The 13,529-nt window shown below is 42.3% G+C and overlaps 1 protein-coding gene and 1 non-coding gene across 2 annotated transcripts in view; both read left to right on the top strand.

Annotated features, from left to right (window-relative positions):
• The first annotated feature begins 884 nt into the window (after positions 1-884).
• LOC132000405 (U6 spliceosomal RNA) lies at positions 885-991 on the top strand. The gene has a single exon (XR_009399280.1). It is a non-coding gene; the product is annotated as a U6 spliceosomal RNA (small nuclear RNA).
• Positions 992-8,354: 7,363 nt separating this feature from the next.
• Positions 8,355-13,529, top strand: part of KCNH5 (potassium voltage-gated channel subfamily H member 5) — a 320,730-nt gene continuing 315,555 nt past the window's right edge. Inside the window, exon 1 of the mRNA XM_059371301.1 lies at positions 8,355-8,427. Within this exon, the coding sequence (XP_059227284.1) occupies positions 8,355-8,427 (73 nt within the window). The remainder of the gene's footprint in view (positions 8,428-13,529) is intronic.

Here is a 13,529-nt window from a genome sequence, read left to right as displayed (position 1 = left end):
CTGGGCAGGAGAGACTTAGGGTTTCATCTGTAATCATTTGTAATCTTTTCTCTACTATAGCGAGACAACACTGCTGCAAAGAAAGTGTATGGTGGCACGAGGAGAAGACACAGGAAGGGCCCTTTTCCCTGTCTTGGAAGTCAAAGAGACCTTTCAGAAGAAACGATATCTATGAGCTGAAGGAATTATGTCTGGTGATACAGGACACAGGTGAAGGAAGAAAGAGAGAGCATGGTAAGTACGAGGAATGAAAAGGGCGTGTAGGGAACAAGGAAGTATGCGATGGGGTGGCAATGGGAAATGAGGAGTTGACAATCAATACATAAACAGGAATCAGACCGGGATGATTAAAAGAAGCCTAGCTAAGGGCTTTGGACTTTCACCTGAGGGTAAGGGGGGACTTAGAAAGGCAACATAAATAGATTTCAGGAAGTACAGGGTGAAAAGTGAATTGGGGTAGAGCTCGGAGTTGGGAATGGAGCTGAGTAAGGCAGGAAAAGGCATGAAGCATGGGGACAAGGTTAGACCATCACAGCAATGCAACTGCAGGATGAATTCTGGTATTGTTTGTTACTGCACCATAGCCTAGTCTGTCCTGATTGATACAGTTATGAATTTGCTTTCTTTTATTTATTTATTTTTTAAAGATTTCATTTATTTATTTGACAGAGAGAGACAGCCAGAGAGGGAACACAAGCAGGGGGAGTGGGAGAGGGAGAGGGAGAAGCAGGCTTCAGGTCGAGCAGAAAGCCGAATGCGAATGAGAATGCGGGGCTCCATCCCAGGACCCTGGAATCACGACTTGAGCAGAAGGCAGTTGCTTAACAGACTGAGCCATCTAGGTGCCCCTGCACTTGTTTTAGGTACAAGAAATTAGGGGAACAGTTCTCGCTTCAGTAGCACGTATACGAAAAATGGAATGATACAGAGAAGATTAGCATGGCCCCTGCTCAAGTATGATATGAAAATTCATGAAGTGTTCCATATTTTTCTGCCTCTCTGTATACTTGTCATCTCTGTCTGTCAAATAAATTTAAAAAAAATATTAGGGGAACAATAATTCTCAACCCTGACTGCATAGGTGGTGCCCTGATCACAAACAGTGCCAGGAATGATAGTGGACAGTGAATACTTTTAAGAGATGTATGGGAGGCAGAATGAGCAGCATTGGAGGTGGGGGATAGGGATAGAGAAGGGTTAATGGGACAGCCTGGGTGGGTGGAGGGAGCACTTCTGAGATTGGAAACTCTGGAGAGGGAAGAAAGTTTGTATATGTTGAATTAGGGATCCCTGAGGAATTGCCACCCAGAGAGAAGCAGTTGGCACGCAGGTATGCGTGTCTAGAGTTTCAGGAATGAATCTGTGTCTTGGAAGTAAGAAATCTGTGGATTTCTGTACATTTGTATCTACCATATCAGAGTTAGGGACAGCAATCCCTATGATCAAACACATTAATATCTATACAGCAAAACATGTCAATATTCACAATGAGTGGGATAAAGAGAGTACAGATAGCCTCCTGACTGGTCATGTCAGGATTTTCTGGCAAACAATTTTGTGAAAAAACAAGTTTAGGATTTCAAACTTTTTCGTTTCAGAAATGTGGATACAAGATTGTACCTGTACCATCTCATTTAATTCTTATATCGACCGTATGAGGTAGGCACCATTACAATTCCATTTTTACAGATAAAGACACTCATGCACAGATAGGTTAATTAAAATGCTGAGGTCACACAGTGTTCCAAACCAGTCAGTCTAAGCTAAGAGAATGTTTCGAGAAGAGAGGCATGGGGGCACCTGTGTGGCTTCTCAGTTAAGCAGCTGCCTTCAGCTCAGGGTTCTGGGATCGAGACCCACATCAGGCTACCTGCTCAGCAGAGAGCCTGCTTCTCTCTCTCCCTCTGCCTGGCGCTCTGCCTACTTGTGCTCTCTCTCTATCTCTCTGTCAAGTAAATAAAATCTTCAAAAAAAAAAAAAAAGGAAAGAAAAAAATAAGTTTCTTTAGAACGCTTTAAAAAAGAAGAGAGGAGTGGTAACAGGGCAATATGTCATAGGCAGGTAAAGTAAAATTAAAACAAAATTGCCTCATGGGGTTTGGCAATTTGAAAATGGTCTTTGGGAAGGCATTTTGAGGGAAGTAGTGGGGTGGTGGTCAATCTACAGTGGGTAAAGGAGTGGACAGGAGGCACAGAAGTCCTTATGTCCATCCTTCCTTATTACAGAGTCCTTCCTTAATACAGAGCACCCCTTTGAGCCATTGACACGAAGGGATAGGAGCACAGGTAGTAAAGTGAGATCCCTCCAGAGGCATACTCACGGGACTAAGAACACTGGGGGAGGAATGGAGAAGGAAATCACTTCCTAATTCACCCAGTAGAAAGGAGAAACGGAAGAGAGAGAGGCAAAGCAGGAGATCTGAGGATGGACAGCATGACCTGTTCTCTGTGAGTCATCTTCTGAGACTGAGAGGTGAGAGGGTGACACCTGAGGTGTGAAGACAGAGGAGAAGCTCTGAAAAAGTTCCTGCAGAGAACAGAAGGGATGGTTGAGGAATGCGTAGAAGGACAGGGCTGCATCTGAGAAGGCAAGTGGTTTGGAGGCTTGGATTTATGGTGGCGTCAGTCTTGGAGATTTCTCTTCCAAGGTGCCTGGTAGCTACCGCGATGGAGAAACTCACAGTTAGGGCTGGGTCTTTGCTGGGTGTGTGTAACTGCAGGCCGGGTCCCCGGGAGCTGAGAATCTGGACACAAAATCTCAATTTCGGAGATTCCTGCAGAGTACAGCATTGCTCTGAGACCGTGGTTCTCAACCTTGGTGCACACTGAAATCACCTAGGGAACTTTGAAACTGCTGAGGGCTGAGTCTCATGCTCAGAAATTCTGATTTACCTGGTCTGGGAGCTAACTGTGCCTTAGACGTTGGGATTTTGAGAAACTCACGGGTGTTTCTAATGTGCAGTCTAGGAATCATTGTTCCCCTAATTTCCTGCACCGAAAGCAAGCTCACAATCTGTATGAGTCAGGGTAGTTTAGGTTATGGCATAGTAACAAACAATGCCAGAATTTCTGGGTCTTAGTTAACCAGAGCTTATTTCCTACTTATGATGTCACCACAGGTCTAGGTGACTCTTCTGGGCAGCCATTTTCTGTGTGTCACTTGGCTTTCCATTGCCAATAAGGCAGAGGAAGAGGAGCATCGAGAATTGAGTTCTAGCTCTTAACCTGTTTTCACCAGGAAGTAACCTGCATCCCCTCCATTCACATCCCATTGATCAGAACTAGTTTGTGGCTGCAACTAGTTCCAAGAAGGTGGAGAAGGCAACAGGGTCTGGTGAACCTTAGTAATGATCACCACCTAGAGCTTTTACTGTTAATTAAAGCCAAAGGGGATAAAAACATTTTAGTTTAAAAATACTCTATAGTACTTATAAGCTAGATATTATTTAAATGGATTTCAAATAGGAATCATTTAGCCCTCATAACAGCCCTATTAAATAGCTCATTTTTACCCCCATTTGACAGAAGGGGAAATCAAGGCTATATTATTTACTCTAGGTCATATATTATAGGTCATGAGGCAAGCCAAGGACCCAGGCAGTCTCGGTCCAGAGTCTAAGCACTGACTTAGACTTAATACTCTGCTTTCTATTCGGCTGTCTATTCTGCTTTTTCTCAACTTAGATTGGGGAAGGGGTGGGAGAAGAGGAGGAGGCGGAGGTTATAAGTAGAAGTGTGGGACTTTGTGCACCCAAAGGAATCAAATGATAGTGTTTGGGTATTACATTGCTAGAGCTGGGGCAGGGCTCTGGAGGAAGCAGAGAGTGACACTTGGGGAATGGGTGTGGGAGCAGGAAATGGTTTGGACTTTCACTGCGGCTAAGGCGACCAACCCTGGAGGCCAAGTTGGAGAGCAGCCTCTGGCCCTTTTCTTTCTTCTTTGCTCCAGTTCCTCCATCTGAGTTATCCCTTCAGCATCTGCAAATCCAAGCTTAGGCCTATGCCAAAGTTATCTCAGAAACAAATTGGAGATGGGGAGAAAAATCATTTTCCTAGAGAGGAGTAGGTAAGCAGTTTTCAAGAAGGGATCTAATGTTCAGTCAGACTGGACCTTTTTCTAATGCATTTCTGAGAGTTTACATATAATTACACTCCTGTCAAATAAACTACATTTTAGAAATCTTCCAAGAAGAGGTGCTTGATAAAAGAATCCTTCAGTGAACTACAGTAGTAATTACAAACTACCACTTCCTAATACGTCAGATTTCCAAGTTTTCGCTTTTATGTTGGTTGCTATTAAACCAGAATGCACCTGCAGTTGAACTAATATCCATTCATTTCCAAGCTGTGATTTGGGCATCAGCGAACACTTCTGGGTATTGGAACTCTTGGTTCTCACAGACAACACCACTCTAATGACAACGCCTCAAGAAAGAAGAAATGGACAAATGATTCTGCTTTAAAATGGAATCCTTGCAATGAAACAAACAAGAAGAAGCCCTCTGTGTGACATTGAAGCTTTTTGATTCCTATCTCTCTCACCTGTTCAATCCTGCAGTTTGGTTACAACATATGGACTCTGTCTGCAAAACACTTTTAAAATGCTGTATTGGCACCTTGCTGCAATCTGCCAGCACATTCCTTAGGGCTAGTCAGTCCATCCGGTGCCACTCTATTTTCCTTAACTCCATTTTGATTGGAAGCTGTTGCAAATTGTTGCCAGGGGTTTCTCTTCTCTCCAGTGCTGCAAAATCAGTTATGGCAAGAGAGATCACTGGATGTTGCTGGTTGTTACCAGCATTTAGGCAACGTCAGATTATTTCTCTTTACAAGGAGCTCTTGCTACAGGGTTAGAAGATTTGATTCTAGGTTCAGTGCAGCCTCTGAAAGTACTGTGTCATCTTGGACTAGGCACTTCATCTCTCTGGGTCTCGGTTTCTTCCACTATAAAATGAAAATTTAAACTCGAAGATTAAGAAGAGTGTGGAAACCAAATGTTTGACACTTTATAACTACCAGTTATTTTTACAATGATTAAAATAATCCAAAAGTTATAATGCTATACAGTTAAGGACAAAGAAGAAAAGATGAATGTCATTTTAATTAAATCTACAGATGGAAATAAACGGGGAAATTCTACCAGTAATTGTGTGACTGTGTCTTAATGGAGTCCCAAAGAGTTTCCTCTTTGGGAAGTGTTAGCTAATACACCCACAGAGGAGTGATTAGGAACAGAGATATTTATACTAGAAGGGAAATGCTGGGAAACAGAGATTTTATATCAATACCCAGAGGCGAGATGTGGGGCAGCTGATGATGTGCAGAAGAACATACAGATCTGAAGTATTTCCTGCTAATGATGATGATGGATTTATCATGTTAGAAGTCTAGGACAGCAACCCATGAAATATATATATTTTTACATACATGTATATGTATATTTATATTAATGTGTATATATATGTATTTATTGCTGTTGATGATGATGGATTTATCATGTTAGAAATCTAGAATAGCAATCTATGAAATATACATATTTTAAATATATATATATATACACACATATATATTTAAATATATATATATATAAAAATATATATATATACACATATATATATTTAAATATATATATACACATATATATAATATATATATATTTATATATATAATATATATATATTTAAATAACACATACATATATTTAAATATATATATACACATATATATATTTAAAATATGTATATTTCATATATATATATATATATATATATTTACCAGTCTGTCTGTTACCACCCCAGTCTGTGAATGGCTCATTAGTCTAGGACCGTGGTGTGTCTGTACATTAGGTTAGTCCCTATAAACACAGTTATGTAAGACCCATGGGGGAGAGAGGAATCCAATCCTGTGTGTTTTAGAACTGCCTTTCCACTTCGCCCCGCCCCTAACCCACCCCCAGTCGCCTGCAGGGAGGGAGGTGGAACCTCAGCCACATCTCAAACTCCTGTCGGTGGCTGGCAGATTAGATGGATCCAATGCGTGCCTGAGTCCCTTGTTATTTAACTAAATACACCCCAATGTATTTAGAAGACGTTCTAGCTGTAGGGGAATTAACTTGCACCACCAGCAGTACTCGAGTAGAAAGCTAAAATAGCTTAGTGTTATTCCAGAGTCTCTTTATTTATTTTTTTTCTTTCTTTCTTTCTTTTTTTTTTTTTTTTTTGCAGAAGGAATCCTAGCCCAGCAAACTGGTCTCTGCCTTACGTCAACCTTCAGGGTTTACTCAGCCACCCAAGGTCTGGGTAAATGGGTGGAAATTTCAGAAACGAGAGGAGGGAAAATGCCCTAGGCTAAAACTTGGATCCTGGTTGTGTATTTATGTGTCTCTCGGTCACAGGCAGTGCCTTTCCTCCCTCCCCCGGGTGCGCTGGAGAGACAGTGATCGAGAGTCGAGGCCAGTGGTTGGTAATCTAGGGGTTTCTAAACGAAGTCTGACATCTTCCCTCTTTCCTTCCTGCCCAAGGCAGGAACTGAGTAGATGTTTCCTAGGACCCCAGCTTGAGGATTCAAGTTGCTTTAGAGCAACTTAGCCTTGACCATTTCTAACAAGGGTAACCTAGCATTTTATGACCTCAGCAAAAGGGGACGCCCCCATACAACTGTCCTTCGCTTCGACTTTTGGCCGTGCTGCAACGCGCACTTTTTGTCCTTAGTCCTTGAACCTGCTTAGCAGTCATTCCTTCTGGATAGGCCCAGTGGAGCCTCCCGAGGAGAAGCTTTAGATCCGTGCTTCTGCTACTTGAGCGAAAATGCATTCTATTTACCTGGAGGGCTTGTTAAAACAGATGATTGGCCCACGACCCAAGTGTTACTAGTTACCTAGCTTTGAGGTAGAGCCCGATATTTTGCATTTCTAGAAAGTTCTTAGGAGATGCTGCCAGTTCGGGACCACCTTGAGAACCACTGCCTTAGATAAAAGAAGGTGCCTTGGCGTGAGCTCCCCCTTTTCCTACCATCCCTCCACGCTACATTCGCATTTATGCCATTTCCCCTTCTCCGGGTAGTTTCCGGCTTTTGGACTCTATTCTAACGGTTCCACTCCGGTTCTGAGCGGATGGAGCGTTCTTAGAGAAGATTCCTGCCCGCCTCCCCTTGCCGCTACGTCCCCACCACCTTTAATGGTTTTCCACCACAAATGCCGCACTCCCTCTCTCTGGTGTGAATTATTCACCCACTTCCTCTCTCTACTTGCATTAAGTGCAACCTTTCCCGCAACTTAACCCGGGTAGCGGGACTCGCCGCTCGCCTCCCGCGCTCCGCAGCCCTGGGGAGGCTCCCCGCGCACCAGCTCCCAGCCGGAGGCGCAGGGGCCATTCCCGCGCTCTCTGCTCGCAGACCCTAACCGGCCCCTGCTCCTGGGCGTGGGGCAGGGCGGGTGCCTGCAGCTCTTGTGTTGAGCCTCGGGCGCCAAAGCCCTGAGGGGGGCGGTAGCAGCGTCAGGTGGCTGCTCTGCGTCCCCGCGCGCCTCCCAGTCAGTCCCTGCTCGGCGCTCAGCCTCTGCTGGAGCGGGAGCTGCTCGACACCTTCGCCCTGACAGCCGCGTCTTCGGGAGCAGCCGGGGCTCGCGACCCCGGCGGGAGGAGCTGAGATGTAAGCCTTCCAACTACCCATTGCTCTCTTTGGCATCCTGCTCGCTTTTCACTTCCTCTCCCGCTCCGTGGCCCCATTGGACAGCGAACGTTTGCCTGGATCTCCGGGGAGAGAGGAGCGGCCACCGGGCGCACAGCCGGGCAGAAGTTGGACTCGGCTGGGCAGCGGTGATCCAGCTGCGCGGGAGGGGTGGGCAAGGGCAGGAGGAGAGGAAGGCTCGGCAAAGGGGTCCGGATCTGGACTGAGAGGGACTGGGAGCGAGGGCTTGAGTTGACACTTCCAGCTCCCCGGCCCCGGGGCGCGGGGCAGCGGGAGAAATGCTGAGTCCGCGCCCCGGCGACCGCCGCCGCGGCAGCAGCCTCAGCAGCAGCTTCAGCATCAGCACCGGCGGGACAGCGACAGCGGGGGCGGCGCAGGCGCACTGTGCCCCGCGGAGCCTGCAGTTCTCGAGCCCCGTGTGCGGCACCGCCACAGTCTGGGCAGCGGCGGCCGGGGGAGCGCTACTACCATGAACTGCCTGGTCCTCCTCCCTAGAGCTGCTCATCCGGGTCGGGCTGGAGACACAGTCAGGGGACCCCGCCGCCGCCGCCGCGTCCCCACTTCTTTCGACTCGATCTTCTCCACCTTTTTCTCCTCTTCCTCTACCTTCTCTTCCTGCATTCCCCCCTCCCCCGCCGCGGATCCTGGCCGCCGCTCTCCAGACCCAGGATGCCGGGGGGCAAGAGAGGGCTGGTGGCACCGCAGAACACATTTTTGGAGAACATCGTCAGGCGCTCCAGCGGTAAGAAGAGTTGCAGTTCAGAACACCCCCACCTCCCTCCGGCCCACGCGCGCCCCCCATCCTCCCCTATCCCACCCCTCTTCTAAGGGGGAGAGGGATGCAGACCACCCTACCTGGGTGGCTTCAGTTACTAATTGGATCTGATTTGGGGTGGGGAGCGGAATAAGGTGGTGGAGGAAAGTTAGTTACATCCCCTCTCCAAGACATACTCATTTTCCTCCCACCTGTCCAGAGCCCAGAAAGGAAGGAAGGGAAGAGAGAGCTGGTGGGGTGTAGGTTCATCTGGAGAATAAAGTTGAGTTTTGCCTTGATGAGGGATATATTTCTCGTTCATCCTTTCCCCACATTTTTTCCCCCAAATCGACTTCAGGGACTGGTCAAATTCGTAGAGTTAATCTTAGTGGAAGGGTTTCCCTCAAGTTGGGAATGGCTGTGAAAGTGGTTACTTAATAAGATTTAAGTCTCTGGAATGGCTTTTGGGCCCAGTGAGCACTGCTGAAAGGAACCTTGTGCTGGGGAGAGTAGTTGGAGTTGAACCTAATAGAGTCGGTGCTTGAAAAATGGGAAGGCAATTTCTATGGTTAAGTTTGTGTTTCAAGTTTCTTCATTTAATTTTTTTTCATTGTGCATTGGTCTATGTTAATCTATATGATATATTTGATTTGACTTAAACAGGAGAAATGTAAAAAGGAAGGAATACCTACTGTGCTTTTAAAGTAACTAGAGAAAGAATTCTTAGACATGCCGTTCTACTTTGCTACTGATTGTAAGGTTTTCTTGCCCTAAGGTGTCTTTAAAATCCCATACATTTATAAATCCATTTCCTCCAAATTATTCTGAATCAGGATCATTATATAGATCACATTTTAAGACCCTCTAAACTTTGTGTGTTACTAAAATCTCCACTTTTCATGTCTTTTTAGTTCTTGTATATAATTTCCAATTTTATAAGCAAGATATATAAAGCATCCTTTAAAGTTTGTTTTTTTTTTTTCTTTTAGAGGCCTGTTATTTTATTTTGAGGTCTCTTATTTGGAGACTTATGAGAAAGGTATCTCTGCATATTGATTACAGTAGAACAATGGAAATATTGTATGCAGTTCCATAATTCATTGTTGACTCATTCATTGAAACACTATTTATTTGGGTGCCATATACAACAGACACTCTCCAGGGTCCTTGGATAAAAGAAATGGTGAAAACACTTCTGTACTCAAGTGGGTAAGAGAGGATCACACTAAAAAGATAATAAAAAAAAATACAATTATACTTTCCCTGAATTGGTTGACTAGATTATACTAATTCTTAGATTAGGATCTCTTCTAAAACTAGGGTTGCAGATATCTCCCTTGATTTGGGGACTATCTGTATTTTAGTGTCCCAAGGTATTTTTCATAAATCTCTGCCATGATATTTGGTTTTAATTTGAAACTTGTGACCTTATTACTTCCATTTTGGTCAACACCTGATATTATACAAGTCTAGAGCAGACTTTTTGGTTGAAAAAGTAGCTAATAGTCTCAGTCTAATTTAAAAAAATCTATAATATTTTTAGCCATTCCAGTATGATCTCAATGTTTTTGATTTTTTATGATAATACACAAAACGAATTCATAACAGTAGGCAATTTCTGTGTTTATACATGACCTTTATGTATATTAAGCGAAGACTTAGAGTACAAGGGGATGTTACTATTAAAACAATCCATTTGGGAAATCTTAAGTTTATTGGGATCAACTAATCAAGATACAACCATTTTATTTGAGCTTTCTTATCTTCTTGGGTTATTTCAATTCCATGCAGTTTGGTCTGTGAGAGGACTTCTCAGAGAAGGCCTTAAAAAATAAAACCTACAGACTCTCTGTTCCTCTGCATGATAACCAGAAAGAAGATGAGAATTCCTTGACTGAAGTTGACTAATATAGCATCTTTGGTTGAAACTTCCACAGACTGGAACCATGAGCCAGTTTTTAGAATATCTTTTTTTGCAGTATATAAGAAATTAACGCTTTATCTTAATGTGGCTTAGAAATATCTGCTTCTGGGGCACCTGGGTGGCTCAGTTATTAAGCATCTGCCTTCAGTTCAGGTCATGATCCCAGGGTCCTGGGATCGAGCCCCTGCATCAGGCTCCCTGCTCAGTGGGAAGCCTGCTTCTCCTTCTCCCTCTTGCCCTGCTTGCATTCCCTCTCACTGTCTCTCTTTCTGTCAAATAAATAGATAAAATCTTTAAAAAAAAAAAAAAGAAAAGAAATGTCTGTTTCTGTTTTACATTTGCCATCCAAATTAATGAATGTCCTATCTTTTTGACACCTCACCTGTAGAAGTACTTCATTGGTTTAATGTTTCTTTCTGTGGGTAGCAATACCAAGTGCAAATGAAACCCATCTGTTTTGGCATTTAAAATATCACTTTTCATTGCTTATGGCTAACTTTTGATACCACTACTCAAAACCTCTGAGCTTCGTTTGAAATGTGTTGGACATGTGAGCTAAGTATATGCACATGTGTAGGTAGTAAAAACTAGAAAGTCTCAGTACTACTTTTATAAGAAGAACCCCAAAAATTGAGAATTACAGTATTAAATTGGTCTGCACATTCATGTGGGAGTATCCCACAGTTGTTGCCATTTCTATATGATTTGGCAGAGAAATAGAAAAATTCATTCTGAGAAATTGTTTAATTGAGACTAACAGAGAAAACTCCCTTCAGGATTCTCATAGATGAATGAGATTTGTGACACTGAAGATTTCATTATTCACTAACTTAACCACATTGAAAGGGAAGTATTGGCAGAGCTTTAGTGGGAAAGAAAGAAATTGAAGAAAGATAGGCTGGGGTTGCCTACTTACCTTTACCCCATGAAATACTTCTCTTTCTGATACATCATGTTCTTCTTATGAAAAGATCAGATCTTTTAATGAGTGTCAGATGAAACAGAAACTTATACAGAGAGACGTATGGAGATAAACACACCACCATTCATTCAGATGCAAAGATGGAGGTACCAGAAAAAAACTCTCTCTTTCTCTCACATACACACACACAAAGAGGAAAAGAGAGATGTGGAAAGTAACAGAAATACAGAAAGAGAGATACAGAAGCAGGGGAGGATATTAGATTGGAAAGACTATTAGAAGCCAAGAAAAAACATCAAACACTTATTTGTCCATGGCTATTACTAATGAACTGAAATCTCAGCCAATTAGCCATCCATCAGAGAACTTCTTGATGACGTGGAACAAAAGAGCATAAAGTGTGGTCTATTTGGTCGTAGCCTTGAAACCAGAGCACTTCCTAATGAAGTTCCTGACTCTTCAGTTGCAGTTTCCTGGATGAACAGTGTCGTGTTCGGTGTCCTACAGTGACTCTTGCTTCTGTTTGCTGATTCTTTACACCTCTTGAGATAGGATTTTTATTTTCCTTACTTGGTTGACTCAGTTTGTTATGGGGAAGCATTTCAAATTGTTACTAGTGATTCAAAGTCTATAAAATAAAATAATGAGGGCTATTGAGTAGGATGGATACAAACATACTTTATGGCCAAATTCCAAAATGGTACTAGTAGGGAATTCCTCTTTCTAATTTTAAGATAAAGGACAAGATCAGTTTTAGATAAGTAAAAGGAACTATAATAATTCTTAATATATGACTTTAGCGGATATCGTCTAAGAAGTTGCAAAGGTCAAAAGTATAAGTGTATTAATAAGGTTTAGATACATTTTGACCAGGAGGTCCAAAATGAATTGCTAGGAACAGAAAGTTTGGAACTAGTTCATTACATCTGTGAAATAGCTCATAGAAGACCTCAGCCCAATGTACTTATTGATTGAACCCGTATCTGATACATTATTAGACTGTCTTCCCTTATTTAAATTTCAATTATTTATGCACACTATTCATCAGTGTACATCGGGAGCAGTAAACCTGTGGGTAGAGGGTAAACACCTGAAAGAAAGCCAGGGGTATTTAAGAGTTGTAGGTGAAATTTTAGATTCAAACAAAGCAAAGCAAAACAAAACAAAACATTTCCAAGGCCTTCAACCTATATCTTTGGGCAGCACATTTTATTTGTAAGTTGTCTTTGGTTCCTTCACAAATAAGCGGAAATGATTAGTGTCTATGACAGTGAACTAGGATGCCATTTTGAAATATTATACATCCCAAATTTAATATCTTTTAATTAGAATTTGATTATTGTTCTTTAATATTTTAAGCATTATACAAAACTAAAAACGTTTTTCTCTTTAGAGGAAAAAAAGGGGTTCAGGAAAGAAGAACACAGGAACAGTCGTATTTTGTCAACCACTTATGCTGCAAGAGAAGAAGTTCAATATATTCGATTTGCCATTACAGCTTGAGATGTTTATGTTGTACAAGCACTTTCTTGACTCAGTCACCTTTTACAGAAAATCTGAAATTATTTTTTTGCTATAATTAACACCTGTAAAAACTAAGATCTTTAAAGGGAAACTATAGGAGAAGAAATAGAGAACTAGTGATTTAAAAAACAAAAAAGGGTATCACACCTTTTTAGTAGTGTCCAATGTAAAAAATGGTGAAGACATGATATATATATATTTTTTTGCTATAATGTTCATGATTTTTTGGAAAGATTTTATTTAATATTTAAACTGCTATTCGGGAGATAGTGACAACCGCGTAGTGTCTGAGGTATTGACTAACCCAGGTCTTACAATGTATCACTTGTGCTTTTAATACATCATAGAGGTTAAAATTATACTGACCACTCCCTGAATTATATTTATAAATAAGATAGCGGATTGTCTCTGGCTCTAGAGCCCACACCCTGTTATGTAACAAATAATGCTTTGCTGACCAGAACGCTGCTAATCCCAGTTCACTCTTGTCTTCTTCAAAGAAATTGTCCTCTTTGTCTGTCTTTTGATTTATTCCAGGAGTAGGGGTGTGTAAGAACCCCATGTCCCCAGCTATCCTTTAACTGTCTTATTGAAGAACCATGTAAGACACTATATTTTTTAATAGAAGAAAACAACTATGAATATTTTCATTGAAAACGACCAAGGAGGCTTCCAACAAGAAACCCTTTAGTTTAGTTAGTATTCTAACTATTACTATCA

This window comes from Mustela nigripes, chromosome 13 (assembly GCF_022355385.1).
Source record: "Mustela nigripes isolate SB6536 chromosome 13, MUSNIG.SB6536, whole genome shotgun sequence".
Classification (NCBI taxonomy): domain Eukaryota; kingdom Metazoa; phylum Chordata; class Mammalia; order Carnivora; family Mustelidae; genus Mustela; species Mustela nigripes.
Note: the sequence above shows the minus strand (reverse complement) of the source record. Positions and strands in the feature narration are given on the sequence as shown.